General features: G+C 35.6%; 1 protein-coding gene across 1 annotated transcript in view; it reads left to right on the forward strand.

The window, feature by feature from the left end:
- Positions 1-21,409, forward strand: part of Smchd1 (structural maintenance of chromosomes flexible hinge domain containing 1) — a 120,438-nt gene that overhangs the window by 53,504 nt on the left and 45,525 nt on the right. The window contains exons 18-25 of the mRNA XM_052193813.1: positions 2,677-2,754; positions 3,223-3,342; positions 6,289-6,433; positions 10,344-10,440; positions 14,909-14,981; positions 17,487-17,626; positions 19,034-19,168; positions 20,927-21,154. Coding sequence (XP_052049773.1) covers positions 2,677-2,754; positions 3,223-3,342; positions 6,289-6,433; positions 10,344-10,440; positions 14,909-14,981; positions 17,487-17,626; positions 19,034-19,168; positions 20,927-21,154 — 1,016 coding nt within the window. The remainder of the gene's footprint in view (positions 1-2,676; positions 2,755-3,222; positions 3,343-6,288; positions 6,434-10,343; positions 10,441-14,908; positions 14,982-17,486; positions 17,627-19,033; positions 19,169-20,926; positions 21,155-21,409) is intronic.

Here is a 21,409-nt window from a genome sequence, read left to right on the forward strand (position 1 = left end):
TGGATCTATTGTTGTTTTGTGCCTGGGTATTAGCTTCATAGCCCTACTTGGCTAGGTTACCCTCCTTCACAGAAATCCATCTGCTTCTGCCTTGTAAGTGCTGGGATTACAGGCATGTGTGACTGACTGTGCCTGACCCTGTAAAATTTAAATCCTGATTTAAAGGGTAGAAAGGAATTTCTGGTTGATAATTCTAGGCTCAGGTGGATTCACTGATGAATTCCACCAGACCTTAAAAGAAGAACAAACATTAATGCTTCTCAAATTATTTACTATATCAGGAAAAGAAGCTGCACTGTTTTTACAAATCCAGTATTACTCTAATACCAAAACTGGATAAAGGCATAACAGAAAAAGACAATTATAGACAAATCTCCCCAATAAGCATACATGTGAAAATTTTCAGTAAAATAATTTGTTGACTAAACTTAAGAAAATATAAAAAGATCACTAATCATTGTAGCAGTCCAGCAGCCATGGGCAAACTGGGTTTACCTGAAAGGAAGACTGGAAATAAGGTAGGGGCGTAAGAGAAGAATGAAACCAAGACAAAGGTTCTGTTCTACAAGTTTAATAATAAGCTTTGCGTTTATAAAGGAAAAAAACCACAAAACCCATCCCCTGGAGTATGTTGTAGCAGCAGTGTCAAGCGCAGGCATCCAAAACAGCTAAGTTCCCATGGGAAGCTACAACTGCAACCAAGACAGATGTCTCTGTCCAGGTTGATAACACCTGTCATGGCGAATGTTCAAGGTCTGCTTAGCCTGCTCAAGACTGGAAAAACTGCTCAGCCTTTTCAAGGCTGGGAAAGGCCTACTCAAAGCTGTGCTATAAATCATGATCAAATAGATTTTATTTCAGTGGTACCTGTATCATTTAGCATATACAAATCAATAAATTTAATATATCATGTAAATAGATTTAAGGGGAGAAAATAGATGATCATTTTAACAGATTACAAAAGATTATTAACAATCCAACATTATTTTATGATAGAAAATCCCTGAAGAAACTTAAAAAGAAGAAATTTATCTCCTCAACCTAGTAAAGTCTATATTCAGTATCTGAGAACCAACATTGTATTATTTTTAAAAAATTTAATTTGTATTTGTTTGTCTGTGTGAGTGGGTGCATGTGCCTGTGGAGGCCAAAAGAGGGTTTTGAATCCTGGAGCTGGAATTACAGGGGGTTATGAATCTCACATTGTGAGTGCTGGGATTCAAATTCTAATCCTTTACAAAGACAGAACATGCTCCTAACTGCTGAGTCATCTCCAGCCCATTGTTTTATATTAAATGTCAAAGAACTCAAAGCGGTTCTACTAGAATCAGTAACAAGAAAAAGATATTCCCTTTTTTTTCACCCTTAATCAACCTGCTGGAAGCTTTAGCTACCATGCTGTAACAAGAGGAAACGAAGGGGTTACAGATAAAGAAAAATTAAAACTGGTGATCACTCAGGAAGTGAGAGGATAAAAAGTCAGTGTGATAGAAGCCTGTGTATCTATCAGTGATAACACGCAGGTCCAGGAGGAAATCAGGGACATCATCCCATCCATGATTTCCTTTAAAATCAATACCTGGAACTAACCTAATCAGGTAAAAGTTTTTAAAGAGTGAAGTTGAAGAACTCACTACAAGACAGAACTGCTGTGCTCATGGATTATAAGATTCAGTACTGTGAAAAGGGATGTCTTACCAAAAGTAGTCTGTAGATTGATGCAATCCAGAAAAATACCAATGCTATCCTTGAAGAAACACAAAAGAATATCTGAAAATTCAATTGGAAGCATAGAAATCAACTCTGAGCAAGAGTAGGTCTGGCTGGGCATAGTGGTTCATGCTTTTCATCCCAGTGGATGAGATGTTCAGAGAGATAGGGGCGGCGGCAGAAGGCCAACAGTTCACAGATGGGCCCCAATGGTATGGACAACTTCTACAGCAAAAACAGTCACGTGAAGAGTCGGTCTACAGAATGAGAGAGAATCTCTACCAGGCACACATCTGATAGAGTCAGTATCTAGAGTATAACTTGAATTAAAAAAACTAAGCAATAAAAGCATACACATAAAAATAGACTAAGGAGCAGAATATAAAGTTCTCAAACGAAGCAAAACAAATGACCAATATCTGGAGTGTTCAAATTCTTAGCCACCAGGGATATGCAAATTAAAATATGTTGACAATGTATATCATGGCAAAGTGGCTATCATCAAGAAAACAAATACCATTTATACTGGTGAGCATGTGAAAAAAGGAGAAGCCCTTATTCACTGCCGGGATTGTAGACTAACATGTAGCATAGCACATATATGGAAGTAAGTGTGGAAGTTTTCTGAAAGCCAAAAATAGGAACCATATGATCCGTCAGTACTTCTTCTGGGCATATATCCCAGAAGATATACATAAGGACTGTGTATCTTACTTTAGAAGTACTTTCTTATGACCCATTACTTCACTCTTCAAATGAAAGCACTTGTAATGAGCTAAATAATTATAAGCTTTCATTGTTTTTGCTCATTTGCATAAGATAGTATTACATAGTTTGAAGCTTCAAAACAGCAAATAAATATCAAATACTTATAATCAAAATAAGTATTTGATACTATTGTGATACCTCATAATTTTATTTTATACTCAGTTTTTCAAGGCAGTATTTCTGTTTTCTTTTATCAAGCTTCAAGTGGAAATAAAGAAATCATTTCACATATCAGTCAACATGGAGGGAAATGGCCTTACTGGTTTAAAAAAATGGGTGAGTTACTCTGAATTTTATTTTTATTTATTAGATTAAATAGTTTTAGTGTTTTTGTCTACATGTATGTATGTATATATGCATGCCTAGTATCAGAGGAGACCAGAAGAGTAGCATAAAATCCCCTGCGACTGAAGCTATGGATGGTTTTGAACCAAACCTGCTTCTTCTATAAGAGCAACAAGTGTTATTAACTGCTGAGCTGTCTCTCTAACCCCCTACCTACCATGCTTGCCTGCCATGGTTGAGGCCTGGGTTTGATCCCCATCACCACTACAAACAACCCCCACCCCTACATTGTGTTTTATATCTATAGCAGCTCCTCAGGGAGCTCAGCCGTGAAAACCACTTGAGTGTACTGCTTTAAGAACAGGCTGAGCAGTCTTGTAAGATCCCCATATACCTGAAAAAGAAAATTATAAATCAGTATATGTTGACACAGTTTTTAATTTTTCTTCACTTATCCAGAAAATATACAGAAACTGGGTAATTACACATTGAAATTACAAGTGGTATTGAATGAAAGTAATGCAGATACCTATGCAGGAAGATCACTACCATCTAAAGCAATTAAGTTTTCTGTTAAAGGTAAGCAAAAAGATTGAATTTCAATCTGCTTATGGTACCATTTTAAATCAAGGGGAAGTATTTGTATAATTCAATAAAAGACATAATTGAATAAACCTCTTTATTTATAGATGGTTATAAAAATACCTAGTCATCCCTGTTCTTTTTTAATTCTGATGATATCTTTTAGAATTTTATTTAATTAGTTTTATCCTTTGCATAGCCCACAGCTATTCTGATTCTTAAATGTTAGATAGTTCCAGGTGTTTGGGGAAGTTTTTTTCTGCAGTTTCTGAAATTCTGAGTTTCATGATTATAGAATCATTTTTATCAGCTACTGCATAGTTATATACTTTAGTTTTGAAACATTTTATGTTTTCAAAGCATTTTATTTTATTTTTTTTGAAATACTTGATTTTCTATTTTTTAAAAATATCTAATATGAAAGTACTGGTTTTCCAGACTGTTACACTAATTAATTTTTTCTCCTTTTCATCTCTTGCTTTTATTTATTTTTATTTATTACTTGAGATAGCTATAGCATTTCTCTGCTTAATATTGAGTTTTTTCATCCTGTTCAATCATTCTGTGTTACTCCCTTTTTAAAGCATTATCTTCCCATTTCATGGATTGAATACCTTTGTTCTCTGGGGCTATTAATAATAATGGTAGTTCTTTTCTTGATAGTGTTTTTCCTTACTTGCATAGTCAGTTTCACATGTCCACAGAGAATAGGCCTGCCATCTTTTGCTGGGAATGAGGAAGGTATGTAACAGTTATCTGTGCTAGGGAACAGTGATTTGGGAAACTTAGGTCAATTTCAACAAATCTTTCAGTTGTGTTCCAGTTTCATTATAGCCTGAATATACTGTTGTGTGATTTTTTGTGGGCATGTAAGGATTTAATGATCTTAGCCTATTCCACTAGTGCTCACTTACATTTAAACATGTGGTCTTCAGCATTCATGTTTTTACTAGTGTTTTTTTCTTTCTTGTTTGTTTTGTAGATTTAGGTATCATAAAATCTGTAGTATCATTATTATGAGGTTTTGTTGTTTTTGGTTTTTTTTTTAAAGAAATTTGGTGTGCTTTTTTTTTTTTTTTAAATCAGAAGGACCAATAGATGACTTACTTTTGCCTTCCTAATTATTTAATATGTATGGGTGTTTCTCCTGCATGTATCTGTGCGCCGTATTTGTGCCTGGTGCCCATGGAGGCCAGAAGAAAGCTCTGAAGCCTTGTATCTGGAGTGACAAGTGGTTGTGAGCAGCCATGTGGGTGCTGAGAATTGAATCTGGGACCTCACCTTAACCACTGAGCCGTCTCTCGAGCCCCAAGGTTTTATTTGTTAAAATTAATTCTTGTTCTGGACATCTACTTTATGGTGTAGAGTTGTTATATTTTAAACAGTTTTCTGTTGAAATTAGAACCATTTAGTTTCTAATTTTTTGACTAAAAAAAAAAACAAAAACGCTTTTTTGTTGTTGTTAGTTTCTTTAGGTTCAATACCAAGAAATCTCAAGCTATGTGTACAGCTCAACAATAGACATAAAATTCATTTCCTACAGGCTGATTTCATCTGACCTCAATAATTACATAGCAAAATTAGTGGATAAGCAATTAGTCTAATTTTTAAGGTACAAGCTGATTCAATTCTAGCCTATTGTATATTATCTGAAAGCTTTTTTTTATTCACAGTGTTTATTAGTTTGAAGTTGTGCTTCTCAAATTTGAGTTTGTAACTACTTTGAAGGGCTTATTAAAGCACAGCCTCCTGGGTGTCACTTTAAGAATATCTTCATGTATGTTTGTACTGCGCATTGAATCTAGGGCCTCATAGATGTTTGACAAGCCCTCACCAGATAGCTCCAGCGCTCTTTATTTTTAGATAGATCTCAATAAGATGCTTAGGCTGACCATGAATTGTTCTAGCTAGACAACTTCCTGAGTATCTGTGTCAGTAGACCTGGCTATAATAGTTTATGAGTCGGCATGTTTAAGGATGGATTCTTAAGTTTTATTTCCAGTTAATTCCAAGGGACAGTTGAAACTAGTGGCCTAAAGATCACACTTTGAGAATAAATGGCTCATGGATAGAATGTAAGCTCAGTGATAGAGTGTACTCAAGGCTGAATTGGTTCCTAACACTGTGTGATATGTGCACACAGGAATGTGTATATGTGTCTACACTAAATAATTAAGACAATATGAATAGATAATTTTCCCCTTGGATTTTAGTGTCTTATTGTGTGTGTTAGTTATGTTCTGTTATTTTCTTGGTGTAAGCTCATCAAATCCATATATAGTTTATGAAAACTGTGTTTTATCTTAGAAATTCTTTATTAAAGGCATAGGCACCCTTTATTATAGTCTTATAATTTGACAGCTTAAAATCAATTTTAAGTTTGGCATGATGTTAGATACCTATCTATAATCTAGTCTTTGGAAGTTAGATTGGAGGATTGCCACAAGTTTAAGGGCAGCCTACATAGTAAGACTGTTTCAATGATAATAATATGAATTAAATTAAATAAACACTTTGATATCTACCTCTTGGATTTCTATACTTATTTCCACATTTTGGCTGATGGCACTAGTTAAATTTTTGCATAGATTTTTTTTAAGTGATTGTTTTATTTTTAATTATATATCAGTATGTAGGTATGTGTACAAGTGCCCATGGAGGCCAGGAGAGGGCACCAAATACCCTGAAGCTGGAGTTACTGGCATTGTGAGCTACCTGACAGAAGTGTTGCGAACAGACTTGGGTCCTCTGCAAGAGCAGTGAGGTGCTTGACTACTGAGCCATCTTCCAGTCCTTGTACAGATTTAAAATGCCGTCTTCATTATTTCCCTCAAATGGATCTATTTCTGACATTCAATACATTATTAAATACATTAGATAGAGTTTTGTAAATTAGATAAATTACTAGGTAATTAATTTCTTTTCCTATTTGTTTTGTTAAAGAGGGCAAGCCAGAAAAGTTTTCCTTTGGTCTCCTGGATTCTCCTTTTCGTGTTGGAGTTCCATTTAATATTCCTCTGGAGTTACAGGATGAATTTGGTCACACTACCCAATTATTATCTGATATTGAACCAGTTCTTGAAGCAAGGTAATTGAAGGATTTATTTGTATTGTGTTTTTGTATTTGCTAAGTATTTGCTCTTTCATGTGTAAATTATATAAATTTAACATTGGTAGAAATCCTAGGGGTTTTATTTGGCCCCAGGCTATCCTCTGAGACTACAATGTCTTGTATAAATTCTTTCAAAGATGTATATTTATTAGATTTACTGTTGAAAGTCGTTGGGGACTTACTCCATTTTCTTTTTGCAAGCATGGTGTTTTTCTATGGAAATTCGGTTAGTTGCTTCTGTTTGCTTAGTGATAATAGCTGAGGTCTAGAGGATAGTTCAGCCAGTAAACTACTTACCTTGTAAGCTCAAGAATCTGAGTTCCATTCCCCACACCCTGGTAATTGAGCTTGTGTTTGAACATGGAAGACACTGTTTCTTTTCTTTTTGTGAAACAGTCTTGTTATATGATATTGGTTGACCTGGAACTCACTATGTAGATCAAGCTAGTCTTGAACTCGGGGTAATCCTCCTACATCTGCCTCCTGAGTATTAGGATTACACAGGTATGCACTACCATGCCTAGCTGATTATTCCTTTACTTTTATAATTATTATTCTCTCATTCTTCTTCAACCTTTATATGTGAGGTTCCTTTATTCTCTCTTCTTCTGTATTGCATAGTCAGAAAAGAGAATTGCACCCAAATCCTCTTCTCCATTCCAGAAAACAAATATAGATGTAAAAGAAATGTTCTGTTATTAAATAAATGTTAAAGTCATCATGTGATTACAGGCAACCTGCCAAGGAAATTTGCAAAGTCAGGGGAAAAAAAATCTGACTCTTTGGTGTTTTTTGTTGTTTTGATGTTTTTTAAATTTATGATTTTGTTGGAAATGGTGGATTAGCATAGCCATAACTTTAATGGTTATCTGCTTGTTTAAAACAAAACATTAGGTGTGGAACTCCAGGAAGAGCTGGGTACTGTGGTAAGGTATTGAAGTGCAATGAAGAGTAGGCAGAGCAAGAGAAATCAGAAGTAATGACCAGAGAAATAAATGACCCTAACATACAGAGCTAAACAGTGGGAAGGGTGAATTCCCCTCAACAGGAGAGCTTTAAGCAGACAGAGGTGAAAGTGAATGCCTTGACAAGCTCCGTAGGCACACACAACACAACCCAGCTAGTAAAGTACATATCAGCAGCTCTGTGACTTGCACAGTAAAGACACCAGGCAAAGGGCACATAACTTACATCTTATAAGCAATGCTGTCGTGGGAATCATCTTAAGAGTGGTCATAGTACCAGACTTTGGGGAGCAGTTGGAAGCCTTTGCATTTTATTTCTTCTAATGGCTTACTCTCTCCTGGGTAATCATCACATGTCTGCTCTAAGAATCAATTTGGGCTCAAAGAATCTGATTGTAACTTGGATATAAACTTGGGAGACTAGGTCTATGTGGTGAGCAGTGGTCTTTGGTAGTTTCTTCAGAGAATAATTTTCAGTCCTTTTCCTTACAGTGGCTAACACTGGCTTCTGACTAGTGAAGAAATAGGCCTGAGCTTTGATTTAGGGCTGCACCTTTAGTCTTTAGTGTTCTCTCTCTTCTTGCCCACTGTTGACTTGCTTTGTACCTCTAGTTCAGTGCTCTTTTCTTTTCATCTGTTCTAAAGGAAACGTTAAAATATGTTAGTGTTAGAGAGTAGAGATCTAGGACTTAATGATCTGCAGGTATTACCAGTTTTGGGATAGTACACATTTGATTTCTCGCTTTTTTTTTTTCCTTTGTTGTAACTTTGACTTGGATTTTCTCTTGGCCTGAGGTTTGTTTTTTGTTGACTTAATCTGTTCTTACATTTACCTTTTCTTTGTATTTGCTTTAGTAGTAAAACTTTTCGTGTTATAGAGACCTAAAAAGCCCGTAAAAGCAAATCTCAGCATCTTGCCAGAGCTATTTTGTATATCACTTTGCAACTTTAATGTTGGTTTTGTTAAATATATTACAGGAAGCCATAGTTTTAGATAGGCTTCTACACCAATAGAATAGGATAAAAATCAAGAGTCAAACATGCTAAAATTCTAGTAGCCAAGGATAGAGTAAGATGTTGATGTGTGCGAAGGTCAGAGATCATCTCAGTGATTCACTCACACCTGTAACTTGGTGCCCAGTATCCGTATCCACTGAGCCCTCTGTTGTTGCACCATGAACTGCAAGTCTGCACATATACTACACACATAATAAATACATTCTAAAATATTGTTGTGCTATTTTAGTTTTTTCCCCCCTCTTCATCTCTTTCTGTATGTAGAACAGGCCTTGGTGTTTTTGTTCATGAGAACACATACTTTGGTAGAATGAGTTGAAGTGAGAAGTGTTACTCAGTTGTAAAATCAAAGGCTGTTGAGGTCTTCGTGTTGTCATTTTAAATCTGACTATTCAGAAAATGCCTGCAAATATTTGCATTCTGTGCTTGAGAAAAAGATGGGGCTTTTTCTTAGCTTATGATGAACTGTTTGCCTTTTTCTCTTTACCTGAGGGTCATAGCTACCATAGGTATTACTTGAACATAGCAATAGAAAAGAGACTTCTCTTCCATCAACATGAACACCACCTTCCCTAATGCCATTGTGTCTATTAGGTAGTGTGGGAAAAGGAACCAAGAAGTGAGGGAAGTGGAGATGAAGATGCTCGGGACTCAGACTCTGGAGACTAACTCAGAGGGTGGATATATAACTTTATTGTTTATTACATAGGCTTATATATAGCTTTTTAGCCAGTTATGGTATGCTATGTATTCAAGGGCAAATCGAGGTGCAACCTGATTCACTTGCCTGTTCATAAGCCAGTAGGAGAGGGGCTAATCCCCAGGGAGCTTTCTCTGAAGACAGAGGAATCAGCCACCACCCTGGGATCCTTTGTGTTTTCTTACTGGTGTGCCTGGAGCCATAGCAGATCTTACACTGTGAACAGTGGATCAGAACTCTTCAAGGAGTCACAGAAGCCTGTGGTATTTGGCTCTCTGTGCCACTTTTTCTTTCACCAGGTTTATCTCCACAACTCCCACAAGGCTGCAGAGATTGCCTATAATAAAGATTTGAAGTATCCATAGAAAGAATGAGGATAACATGAGTCCACCATGTGAACCTGGTGTGCTTGACTATTTCTTCTCTTCGTCATGTATTGTGGTCTTCCTCTGTGTTCTTTCTTATTGCATCTACAGAGTCTGGATAATACATAGTCAAGGGTTGCATATTGGTATTCTCAACAGGTCACACTCTTACAGACAAGCCTAATGAAAGGAAGCTGAGATAGACTCCAGGGGTCGGTGTTAGGGGGCTGTTCTTCACACCTTTTTTCTTTCCTGTCTTTTTTTTTTCTTTGTTTGTTTTAATAATTCTGTCATGGTACTAGATGCATAACAGAAAAGCCAATTCTACAACACTAGTGCTAGGGAGAATCCTTTACATTGAAGCAAAAAAATAATTTGTATTTAGCCCTGTTGGTCTGAACCAGTTATGGCAAGGCCTTGCATTTCACTGTAGGATGGTTGCACAATGGTAAGCGTGCTATTATGTCATGTTTAAGTTGGCCTACAGCTTATCTCACCTCATTCCTTGTATATTGACTAATTAAACACGTGTGGTTTCTTTATTGTATGAAAATATGTGGTATTATTTCCAGTATTCATCTCATCAGTACACTTACAATGTTTGCATGGTCATGTTTTTTCTATAATAGAATTTTAGAGCTAAGTGGAACAGCACACATCTGTAACCCCAGCCCTGGGGGCCTAGGCGAGAGGCAAAATCAGCTGTATAGGGGTCTACTTATTAAATAAAATCAAATTAAAATATTTTTATTAGAAACATGAATTAAACATGCCAGTCACACATATGTAAATTTTATAGATGGTGCAAGGGAATTTAAAAATAATCTTTTTTTTTCTAGTGGTCTGTCTTTACATTATGAAGAAATAACCAAAGGCCCAAATTGTGTGATTCAAGGTGTTGTAGCTAAGGGTCCAGTTAACTCCTGTCAGGGCAAGGTAAGCAGTCTAAATAAATGTTACAATATTTGCTATTTGGTTTCTCTTATGGTAAATAGGAAATTTAACATTAAATGATCTTGGTTCTCTTTTTGTGTTTTATTATTTTTATTTTGTAACCAAGATTATAATTCTAAGTTGTTGAAAATTATCATTGTTGTGTTATCGGACTTAGCAGTTAGATCTCTATGAGAATTTGTCATTTTATTACTGAAGTCATTTCAACATGTTTGAGTTAAATGCTTTTTAGGTGTCTTCATCTTCATTCAGAACCATTTATTTAGCTTTTCTCTGGTAGTATTCCATTCCTCCACCCCCGCCCCACCTCTTTTTTTATTTTTTTAGGACAGAAACCACAATTATAAATCAGTAAACTTTAGCTGACTATTAGTCTTTGCTACTTAGTGGGGTCTTCTTTTTCCCATTCTTTATTTCCCCCTGCCCCCACTCCCCATCTTGTTTCACCCCCAATCACTACATGGGAGAGAAAGAAGGTAGAGGGGAAAGAGGAGGAGAGGGAGAAAGAGATCCTCAAATCTCTCAAATCCCTGAATGACCACCATCCACTACTGGAGAGGGGCTTAGCCTTGCATTTATGTACCCTTTGAAAAGTTCCCAGAATTCAGAATGTGACACAATCACAGAAATTATCTGTGGCCATCAAAACCATGCCTCTGCTAGAGCATGAGGCAAATCATAGTCAGCTACTGCCAATAGTCCAAAGCCATCCCGTATTCCTCACCTGGGATTAAAATGAAAATACATTCTTATGATATTTATGTGATTTTAAAAGAAACCAAAATTCCAAAATTGTCACTACAGACTATCTTAACATGTTTTAATAATTAGGTAATGGGAAATATTTGTTAAATGATAATATAGTTATGAAAGGTACAGATATTTTCCTATCAATATTGTGTTTAAAATAGAGTTTGCTGGTGCCTGGGTCTTATGTTTGAGTACTTGGAAGGCCCTAGGCTTAACCTTCCAGCATAGCCCAACATAAAGAGATGAACATGTAAGGTTCAGATATTTCTGGCAGAGCAGCCCTGATGTGAAATGTTTAGAATGTTGACATATACTACAGGTAAAATATTCTACCTTTGACCTCATTTGATAGATGGCAGTCAAAATGAACATATCTGAAATACAAAAATTACCTGAAGCTTTGGTATTTAAGGTGAAAAATAGATGAATTTTGTCTTAGTCAGAGTTTCTATTCCTGCACAAACATCATGACCAAGAAGCAATTGGGGAGGAAAGGGATTCTTCAGCTTACCTTTCTACATAGCTGTTCATCACTAAAGGAAGTCAGGACTAGGACTCAAGCAGGTCAGGAAGCAGGAGCTGATGCAGAGGCTATGGAGGGATGTTACTTGATGGCTTGCTTCCCCTGGCTTGTTCAGCTTACTTTCTTATAGGACCTCCCCACTTTATCACTAATTGAGAAAATGTCCTACAGCTGGATCTCTTGGAGGCACTTCCCTAACTGAAGCTCCTTTCTCTGTGATAACTCCAGCCTGTGTCAAGTTGACACACACAACCAGACAGTACAAATTTCATGTTTAGACTTGCTTCATTTCCCAAATAGCTTTGTTTTTCTAAACAGATTTTCTAAAATTCAAAATACTTACAGTTAGAAATATTTTTTTTTATTCAGATGTCTCTCTTTGCTGTTACCTTTCAGTTCAGCGTTCACTCCAGAATTTTACATTCCATGTAGAAGTTTCTAGATTTAATTTTTAATATTTTGTTTAATTTCTTTTAAAAATTAAAATGTAATTACAGCATTTTCCCCCTTTCCTTCCCTCCAGACCCTCCCATATACCTACCTATCCCCTGCACTCTCTCAAATTTGCAGCCTCTTTTTCTTGGTGTGTGGGTGCGTGCGCACATATAAATACACACACACACACACACACACAAACAAACACACACACACACATATGTTCTGCTCAGTCTATATTATTACTTGTTACTTATATGTATATGTTTTCAGATTTGACCATTTGATGCTGGAAAATCAAATTGGGATCCTCTTCCCTGGGAAAGACTATTTTTCCTGCTCTCAGATTTCTTTGGTTGCTTCTTGGTCTAAGATTGTGTCCTATGAGATTTCCCCTTCCCTGTCAGCATGTCTGTTGTCATTCTTATTCAGTTAGGCAGTTGATAGAGACTTAGTGAATATAGCTTCTCTGACATTTCTAGGAGATGCAGTCTCACAGCAGACTTCCTGTTCCTCTGATTCTTAGAATCTTCATGCCCCATCTTCCTTGATATTCCCTGAGCCTTGGGTGCAAGACTTATATAGTTGATATCTTTGTTGGGTCTAAGAACCACAGGATCACTTGTTCTGTGCATTTTGATTGATGGTGGTTTTCTGTAATGGTCTCTCTCTAATGCAAAGAAATATGTCTGATGAAGGCTGTGGGTATCAGGATGCATAGAGTATTATGAATTATGCTGGTTAAGTAATATAGTGATTGTGGGTTCTCCAAGATCCATGACCTTACTATTACTAGGCCTGAATAATTGTCTAGGGTTCCAATACCAAGCATGATTTTCGTCTTGTTTAGTAAGCATTTAAGTCCAGTTAGAAAGCAGTTTGTTAGTACCAAGTTGTGCACGCTGCTGTTGCCTGTGTAAGGTCACTGTGCTGGGATGGTCACTGTGGATCATAGGCGTCAGAGCTGGAGGACTGTTGGTTGACACCACCCCCCACCCCACCCCCACCCCCACACCCCCACACCCCCCCGAAAAGCTTGCATAGCATCTTCAGATACCATAAAGGTGGTTCTGAAAGGATGAAACTTTCAGATCAGATCCTGCTCTATGTCATAAGATCATGGTGTCTTCAGCAATAGGGATTTACCTTCAACTTCTGATGCAACCAAGGGCAACAGGAATAGCCTATAATGTTTTAGAAGTCTCTTGGATTTCTCTGACCAACAACCTGAAAGGAGGCATCTTATGCCTGGTATGGGAGATTTTGTTAGTCTGTGGCTCTTGGGGAAGAGCTTGTTATCCCTGGTGTGAACAATTTATTAAACTATATGCATATTAACACACAGATTTATATGTATTACATTGTAATTTTAGGTAAATAGATAATAATATGAGACCTTAGGACTCTTCAGACATTGTTAGTTGCCTTCCACTGTTCTCCTTTTTTATTGACCCTCCTTATTTATACCCTCCCCCCCAGATTTTCTCCCTTCAAATCACCTGTATCCCGTTATTCGTCTCTACTGCCTGCTCTCCATATCTTCCTATTTTATTGGTTTCTTGTAGTTATTAGCTATGAACTCACATCTAAAGATTTGAACTATGAGTCTTAGAGAAAGCCTGGTGTTTGTCTTTCTAGGTCTGGGTTACCATACTCAATATAATCTTTCAAAATTCTACTTATTTACCTGCAAAGTTCATGATTTCATTTCGTTACATCTGAATAGTGTTCCATAGTGTATATGTACGACACTTAATATCCATTCATCAGTGGAAGGACACTTGGGCCATTTGTATTTCCTAGCTATTGTAATAGAACAGTAATGAATATAGCTAAGAATTTGTAGAGTGTATTGAGTCCTTTGGGCATATGACAAGGAGTGGTATTCCTGAGTCATATGGAAGATTTACTTTCAGTGTTTTGATGGTTTTCTACACTGATTTCCAGGGTGGATGGACTAACTTGCAATCCCAGAAGTGAATATGGGTTCCTTTTCTCCACGTCCCTTACATCATTTGCTGTTGTAGGTTGTTCCATTGATCTTTGCCACTCTGAATAGGATAAGATGAAACCTCAAAGTTGTTTTGATTTGCATTTCCTTAATAGCTAGGGATGTTCCACAATTTCTAAGAAATCTTAGCCAATTTTATTTCTTTTGAAAGTTGTGTACAGTTTCTTTCCCATCTTTTAAGTGGGTCTTTTACTCAGATCTCTGTGATTACTGTTTAGAGTCCAGTCCATTTTCTTTCTTGTTCCTTTATTTCACTTCAGAAATATATTTAGTTGTTTGTGTTACATCTATGACTTTTATCTGCATGTGTGTATGTGTACCACATGAGTGCCTGATGCCTGTGGAGTTCAGAAGAGCTAATTGGATTCATTGGAACTAGAATTATGGGAGATTGGAGCCAACATGTGGATTCTGGGAACTGAACTTAGGTCCCCTGCAAGAGCAGCAAGTTCTCTTTACCACTGAGTGGTCTTTCTAGCCCTTCTTTTACATTCTTAGAAATACTGCCTTATTCTTATAACTACCTGAGGTACACCATTTTTGAGATAAGGAAAGTTTTCCACCCTCTGGGATTCTTATATATTTGTAATAATTTTACTGAGTAAAATTATGAGTAAATTTATATAATGATAAGGAAGCTAAAAACTAAACATAAGTCAGAATTGAAATGTTAAACTATTTATTTGAATTTTGGTTTAATTTTTGCTGTCTTTTTTTTTTTTTCTCAACAGAATTTTAATCTCAAGGTTATTCTTCCGGGTTTAAAAGAAGACTCACAGATTTTGAAAATTAGATTGCTACCTGGTAATATTATTTTAAGAAGAATTTGGAATAGTTTTTTTTTTTTTTTTAAGTATTCATAGATTGCAGTTGTGGTGACTGGCCAGAATGTAGGGTATTGATGCAGAAAAGACTACAATTTAATTATGTATATGGAGTGGCATATGCTCCTGCATACAATGACTCTGGCAGTCAGGGACAGCAGAGACCCCAGGAACGGCTATAGATGCTCTTGACCACTAAACTCTCTCCCTAGCCCTGAAGGACAGCACTACACTGAGCTGTAATAATGGGATTCTATCAAAAAGCAAAAACAAAAATGAAAAAAAATGGTATCATGATAGAAATGTACTGGTACTATTTATACTAGTTTAATGTTTCAGTAAGACTGGTAATAGCTCTAAGCTTCTGTCTCTTAGAAAAGAAAAAAAAAAGTTGAGACAGTATAGATCAGACTGGCCTTAGAGACTCCTTAGATGGCCAAGGATGGTCTTGAGCTCACAATCCTTCTGCCTCATCTTCCCAAGTGATGGATTTTGGGCATGTACCACCATACCTGGTTTTGTGGTACTGGGATTGAACTCAGAGTTGCATTCTTGGCAAGTACTCTCTCAACTGGGAGATGTACACCCCTAGCTTGAGTGTAAATCTTAAAAATACATTTAAGTTGCGAAATGTAGCTCAGTCTTGAGGGAAAATTTTAAGAACTGTGTAATAGAAATCATTATTTAGAGATAGGCTTATTAGACTTAGGTTAAAAACTGGGTCTGCTATATCAGACTTTTATTAATAAACCTTTCATATTTTAAGAATTTTAGGTCCATATTTGATGAGGATTTATCTTGGGAAATTGAAACTGTATTAAAGTTACATAGGATAGAATTGCTGCTTAATTTAAGACATAGTTTATTATAAAGATCTAAAAAGAATATTTTTGAATCAGGCCATTTGGGTTTTAGTATAGGTAAACTTTGTTATGGCTACTTTTACAAATAATGAATAGAATATTTACTTACTCTCATAGGGTTGTAGCCATTAAATGAGTTAATATGGCCAGTCTTCCCTGTGCATTTGTTGAATAGAGAGCACAGTACTAATTGCACATGAGCCTTCTTTAGCACTATCCTGTCCAAGGTGAGACCTGCCCAGATTTGTGAAACAGTTAAGATTATGCTTATTCAGTGTTTTACACTTGAACCTAGACAAACAAGGAACAGTTGGCATGCAAATTTTAGCTATGAGAATTAGAAACCTTGACTCTAACACTTTGTCCATAAATGATAAAATTTGGTTCATACTGGATTTTTAGCTGAAGGGAACACTAGTTTATTTGCATTTACAAGTTGAAGTTCTTACAAGTTTTACCAAGGCACATTGCTAAAGAAGTGAAAATTGGCACTAGTGAGGAAAAAAAGTTTATTTATAGTAAACATGTAGAGTTTTAGAAATAAGCCAAGCCACATGGAATTGACTTGTAGAAATCTTATTACCTGGGTACATTTTTGGTGTTTTGTTTTGTTTTATTTTGTTCTATTGGATAAAAATGACAAAGTAGGAAATAGCACAGTGTTGTGGTAGAAGACAAGAAATCTCATCATAACCAGGACTTGGGTTTGACTTTCCCACTGACTGACCCTGAATTTATTACATCTCTGCATTAAGTATTTTCGTTATGTAGACTCCTGATTAAATATTTTCTGGTGTTTGTGGATGCTTCCATTCCTATAAAATGGAGGTAATAGAATCTCGTGTATAATGATTAAAGTAGTACTTACTTAAAATTATAGTTGGCCTATATTAAATATTAATATTATTATTATAAAGTAAAATAAACATGTTTGTATATTTTTATTATCAATAGTTAACATAAATTAAAGTGTTAGGAATTGTGAAACATATAGACAATTTATTGTAGAAGTATAGACCCATTTTATTACTCTTATAGGAAATGTATGCTATAACTTGCTTATGATATCAAGGACAGAGAGCAGTGTTCTTACCTGATTATATAATTATATAATCACCAGGGGTTTGTTTTATTTTGGGAACACGGTTTTATTACATAGCCAATTCTGTCTCCAGCTCTCAGGTGCTGGTGGATCACAGGATTGTACCTTCATGCTTGCCTTGAACTAGTTTTATGATACTTGAATATTGCTATTCCTTGTGCTGGAGACATCAGTCATTGTGTAGCGATAACAGTGATAAATAAGTTTATTTTAATAAACTTGTTTTGCTTCTTAAATGTTTTCCCTTCCAGATATTTTTAATATTTTTCAGGACTGTTTAAGTCATTTCTAGTATGACTTATCACTGTGCTGTAGCCTATATAAATCTAAACCTAAGTATCTCACCTATGCTGTTGAGGCAGCTTCATCACATACATAAATTACATTTGGAAGGTAGAATTTATTAAGCTCTGCATTCTTTATTTTATCTTTTTCATATTATTTATAGCTGTTACATACAAAAATATTTCAGTCTATTTAATCTACTAAATATGTATTTAATTACATAATTTCTCAATAGGTCCCCCTCATCGACTAAAAGTGAAACCTGACTCAGAAATTCTAGTTATAGAAAATGGAACAGCTTTCCCATTTCAGGTGGAAGTTGTAGACGAGTCAGATAACATAACAGCACAGCCAAAGCTGATCGTCCACTGTAAGGTGAGCTTGTTGTGTGACGTCCACTGTAATGTAAGATTGTTGTGTAACTGTCCACTGTAAAGTGAGCTTGTTGTATGATTGGCCATTGTAAGGTGAGGTTGTTGTGTGATTGGCCACTGTAAGGTGAGTTTTTTGTGGCACACAGTTATTAATACTCAGATTTTGTTTGTATATTTATGGTAGTAAATGGCAATGACTATTTTTTGCAGCTTTAAAATTAAGCCTTAAATAGTAAGTTTTTGGATTGCTGTTTTTAAATTTTGTAAGTTATAGCGAAATATGAATGAGTTATAATGAAACCAAAGAAAATAAATCCAACTGTGCCTTTTTATCTGGTTTTGTTTGTTTGTTTTAAATCAAGTCTTAATGATTATTCCATGGAAAAATTCTTAGGACCATGTCCTTGTCAAAAGGTTTTCAATAGCCCAGAGCCAATAAAAACACCTGCTCTTCCCAGTTGTTTCTGTTCTTTCCTTCATTCTTTGTTCCTTTGCTGTACTACTGAGTTGAACTGAAGGCCTTGCTCATACTGCTCAAGTGCTCTACCAGTAAGCCGTCTCCTCAGCTCTATTTGGTTTTGTATTTTGAGACAGGATTCTAAAATTGTTTAAGCTACCCTGTAGCCCAAAAAGGCTTGAGTTTATGATTCTTTCTATTGCCTTAGGCTCTTTAGTATTTGGGATTCAAGGCCTTCCCTACCAGGCCCAGCTACACAGTTTTCTAGATTTATGATGAATGTTTTCTCCCTTTTATTTCCTTTGCCCTCTCACATAAGTCTGTGCATGTCTGTTTTTGTGTGTCAGAATGCATATGGCAGAGAAGCTGGCCAGAGAGATCCGGGAGACTCTCTTGTGTCTTGTCTGTCTAAAGTACCTTGCTTTAGAAGCACTGGGATTGGAGAAGTGCAGTACTGTAACTAGCTTTACATGCTTTCTGTGGTCCTCCTATTACATGGTAGTGCTTTATCAACTACTGAGCCACCTCCTATCTCCCTCCCCTAGCTTTAGATAAAGTGTTTCATTTATAAATAGAATGATAAAACTGTCTTTCAGAACTTTCAATTAGTACATAAATGAAGGAAGGGTGAGGTCTAGCACAAAAGAAACCAAGAAAGTAAAAGGGTTCAGGGGAGGGGAGAAGTTACTGAAGACATGGCTGTAACATTTGTGACTTCTCAGTTCCTTGTAATTTTCTTTTAAGTAATAATTTTTTTAAGTAAAGAAAATAATGTTTTTCTAAAAGGATAAATTTTATGAAATATAGAAAGTCACTGTTTTTATTAAAAAAAAATTCTAGAACTTTCCAGTGTAGAGGCAGCAATGTTAGCTGTGGTAAATTATTCGAGAATTTGAACATTTACTGAGTAGTTATGGACAGTTAATGATTATCTTTCCACCTTCCTTCTAGTTTCTAGGTGCTCCAAACCTACCAGTTTACACTGTGGATTGCAGTAGCTCTGGAACTAGTATCCTAACAGGGTCACCAATTCAAGTTCAGAACATTAAGAAAGACCAGACACTAACCGCCAGGATTGAGATACCTGTAAGCTCATGCTCTCATTGGTGTTACACAAAGTCTTTAATGTCTTTAACAGCTGTAGAGTATTTTATGCAAAGTTGTTTGATGCTAAAATCTGCAACATTTGTGATTCTCTTAAAAACAATGTGAAGTATAACCATATTTTAACATTTTATATCACATATTAGTAATCTATATCTCTTACAATATTTATAATTACTACTGATTATATTTTCCTTTTTAAAAGGTATATATTTAAATTGAGGTGTGTATGTCTATGTGGGGGTAGGTGTATGTGAGGACAGGCATTGGATCCCTTGAAGCTAGAGTGACAGGTAATGGTGAGCCACCAGGATGGATAATGGGAAGTGAATTCAGATGGATCCACAAAAGCAGTATGTGCTCTTGATAATATTAAACCATGTAGGATGCATTTTATTTGATAATGTAAGCAATGAATGTGTGTTTGTGTGCATTTGAATTTTGCAAACTGTCAAGAAGTATAGTATAGTTTTGTGGGTATGGGAAGGATCTGGCCTTTATGGCAAATGGGCCTTATGTAATTAAACAGCAGTATCAGAAGACCAGGAATGATTCAGTTAAAGCAAATAGCAAGTTATGTCTGCTTGTATGCAGTTGATCATTGTCTTGCCCCAAGGCAGCAACCTTGAGAGTAAGGAGTCAAGTAAGTCTATATACTTTAAAATATATTGCTTGATATTTTATAATATAGGAATTTTAAATAAATTTAAATCACTCACCTAAATGGGTTTATATCGGAATAGCTGTAAATAGATAAAGAAGGAAGTGTATTAAGTAATATTTAAAGTTATCTTAGAATTAAGGTATTATAAATAACTCTGTGCTGTTGAAGGTATTATAGTTTATTAAAGAAGTAATGGTATACTAGTTTAATTTTCTATGCCTAAAAGTAACTTCTGTATGATGGATCTGTACAGTTGTAGTGTACTAGTAATCAATATAAATCTCTCAGTATACTGATAAACTCAGCTTTCAGGGCATCTAAAATCCTTCTGACTATCATTTATTCATTTATTCCAGTATGCTATTAACTTAAAAAAAAACATTAAATGTCAATAAAGCTTAGTAATAAAAAGTACCATCTTCTGTGTAGCAATTTGTCTCCAATTTTATTGAAATTTTATGGTTTCTTTATTCTGTTTTTAAAATTAATGATTTCATTTATTTACATCACAAATGTTGCCCTCCTGGTCTCCCCTTCCAGAGTTCTTCACCCTATTGCCCCTCACCTTCACCTTTGAGTGATTCTCAAGGTGAATCACTCTTTATTCTTCTTTATTCTTACTAAGTGATGGTTATTGAATCTGTGACTTAATTTAAATCTTGTGAGTCTATAATTATTTTAAATGATTTTTTTTAAAAGAAGTCATCTTTGTTAGTTTTCAGAATATAACCAATCCCATTTATGACTGATGGTTTAAAATGTTACATTGTTAAAGTATGATACCTCATATGTTTGTTTCTTTGTTTGTTTGTTTGTTTTAAAGAGGGGTCTCTTGTATATTCCAGGCTGGCCTTGAACTTACTGTGTAGCTGAGAATGGCTTAAACTCCTGACCTCCTGCCTACCTCTCCCAAGTTGTGGGCACACAGGTGGGTGCCACCACATCTGGCTTATAATGCCTTTCTAATGATAAAACCTACAAGCATAACTGTGGTTAGATGATCTTCCCTAATATTGGAATTAAACTGTTAAAACAGTGCCATGGACTCAGTATCTATTTTATGTCCTCTCTTCTAGAGCTGTAAAGATGTGTCACCTGTTGAAAAGACTATCAAGTTACTTCCCAGTAGCCACGTTGCTTGCCTACATATCTTTAGTGTAGAGGGACAAAAGGCAATCCAGATCAAACATCAGGATGAGGTTAATTGGGTAGCAGGTGATGTAATGCGCAATCTAATTTTTCAAATGTATGATGAAGGAGAAAGAGAAATCAATATTACACCATCCTTGGCAGAAAAAATTAAGGTAAGTATTTTCGGCAAGTTGTTTACTTGTAAAAAACTCATTTATGTCTTGAAAATTGAAATTTTTTTGGTTAGCCTATAATAAATTATTTATCAAAGAAAAATACTGTTATTAGGTTGGTGCTAAATGAATTATCGTATTAGATTATAAAAAGTAAATCATTATAACTAAACTCAAATATATTTTTATTAATCAACATCAGAATCATTACAATAAACACATTTTTGCCAATGAGAAATGAGCTTGTAAAAAATA

Source organism: Apodemus sylvaticus, chromosome 9, assembly GCF_947179515.1.
Source record: "Apodemus sylvaticus chromosome 9, mApoSyl1.1, whole genome shotgun sequence".
NCBI classification, from domain to species: domain Eukaryota; kingdom Metazoa; phylum Chordata; class Mammalia; order Rodentia; family Muridae; genus Apodemus; species Apodemus sylvaticus.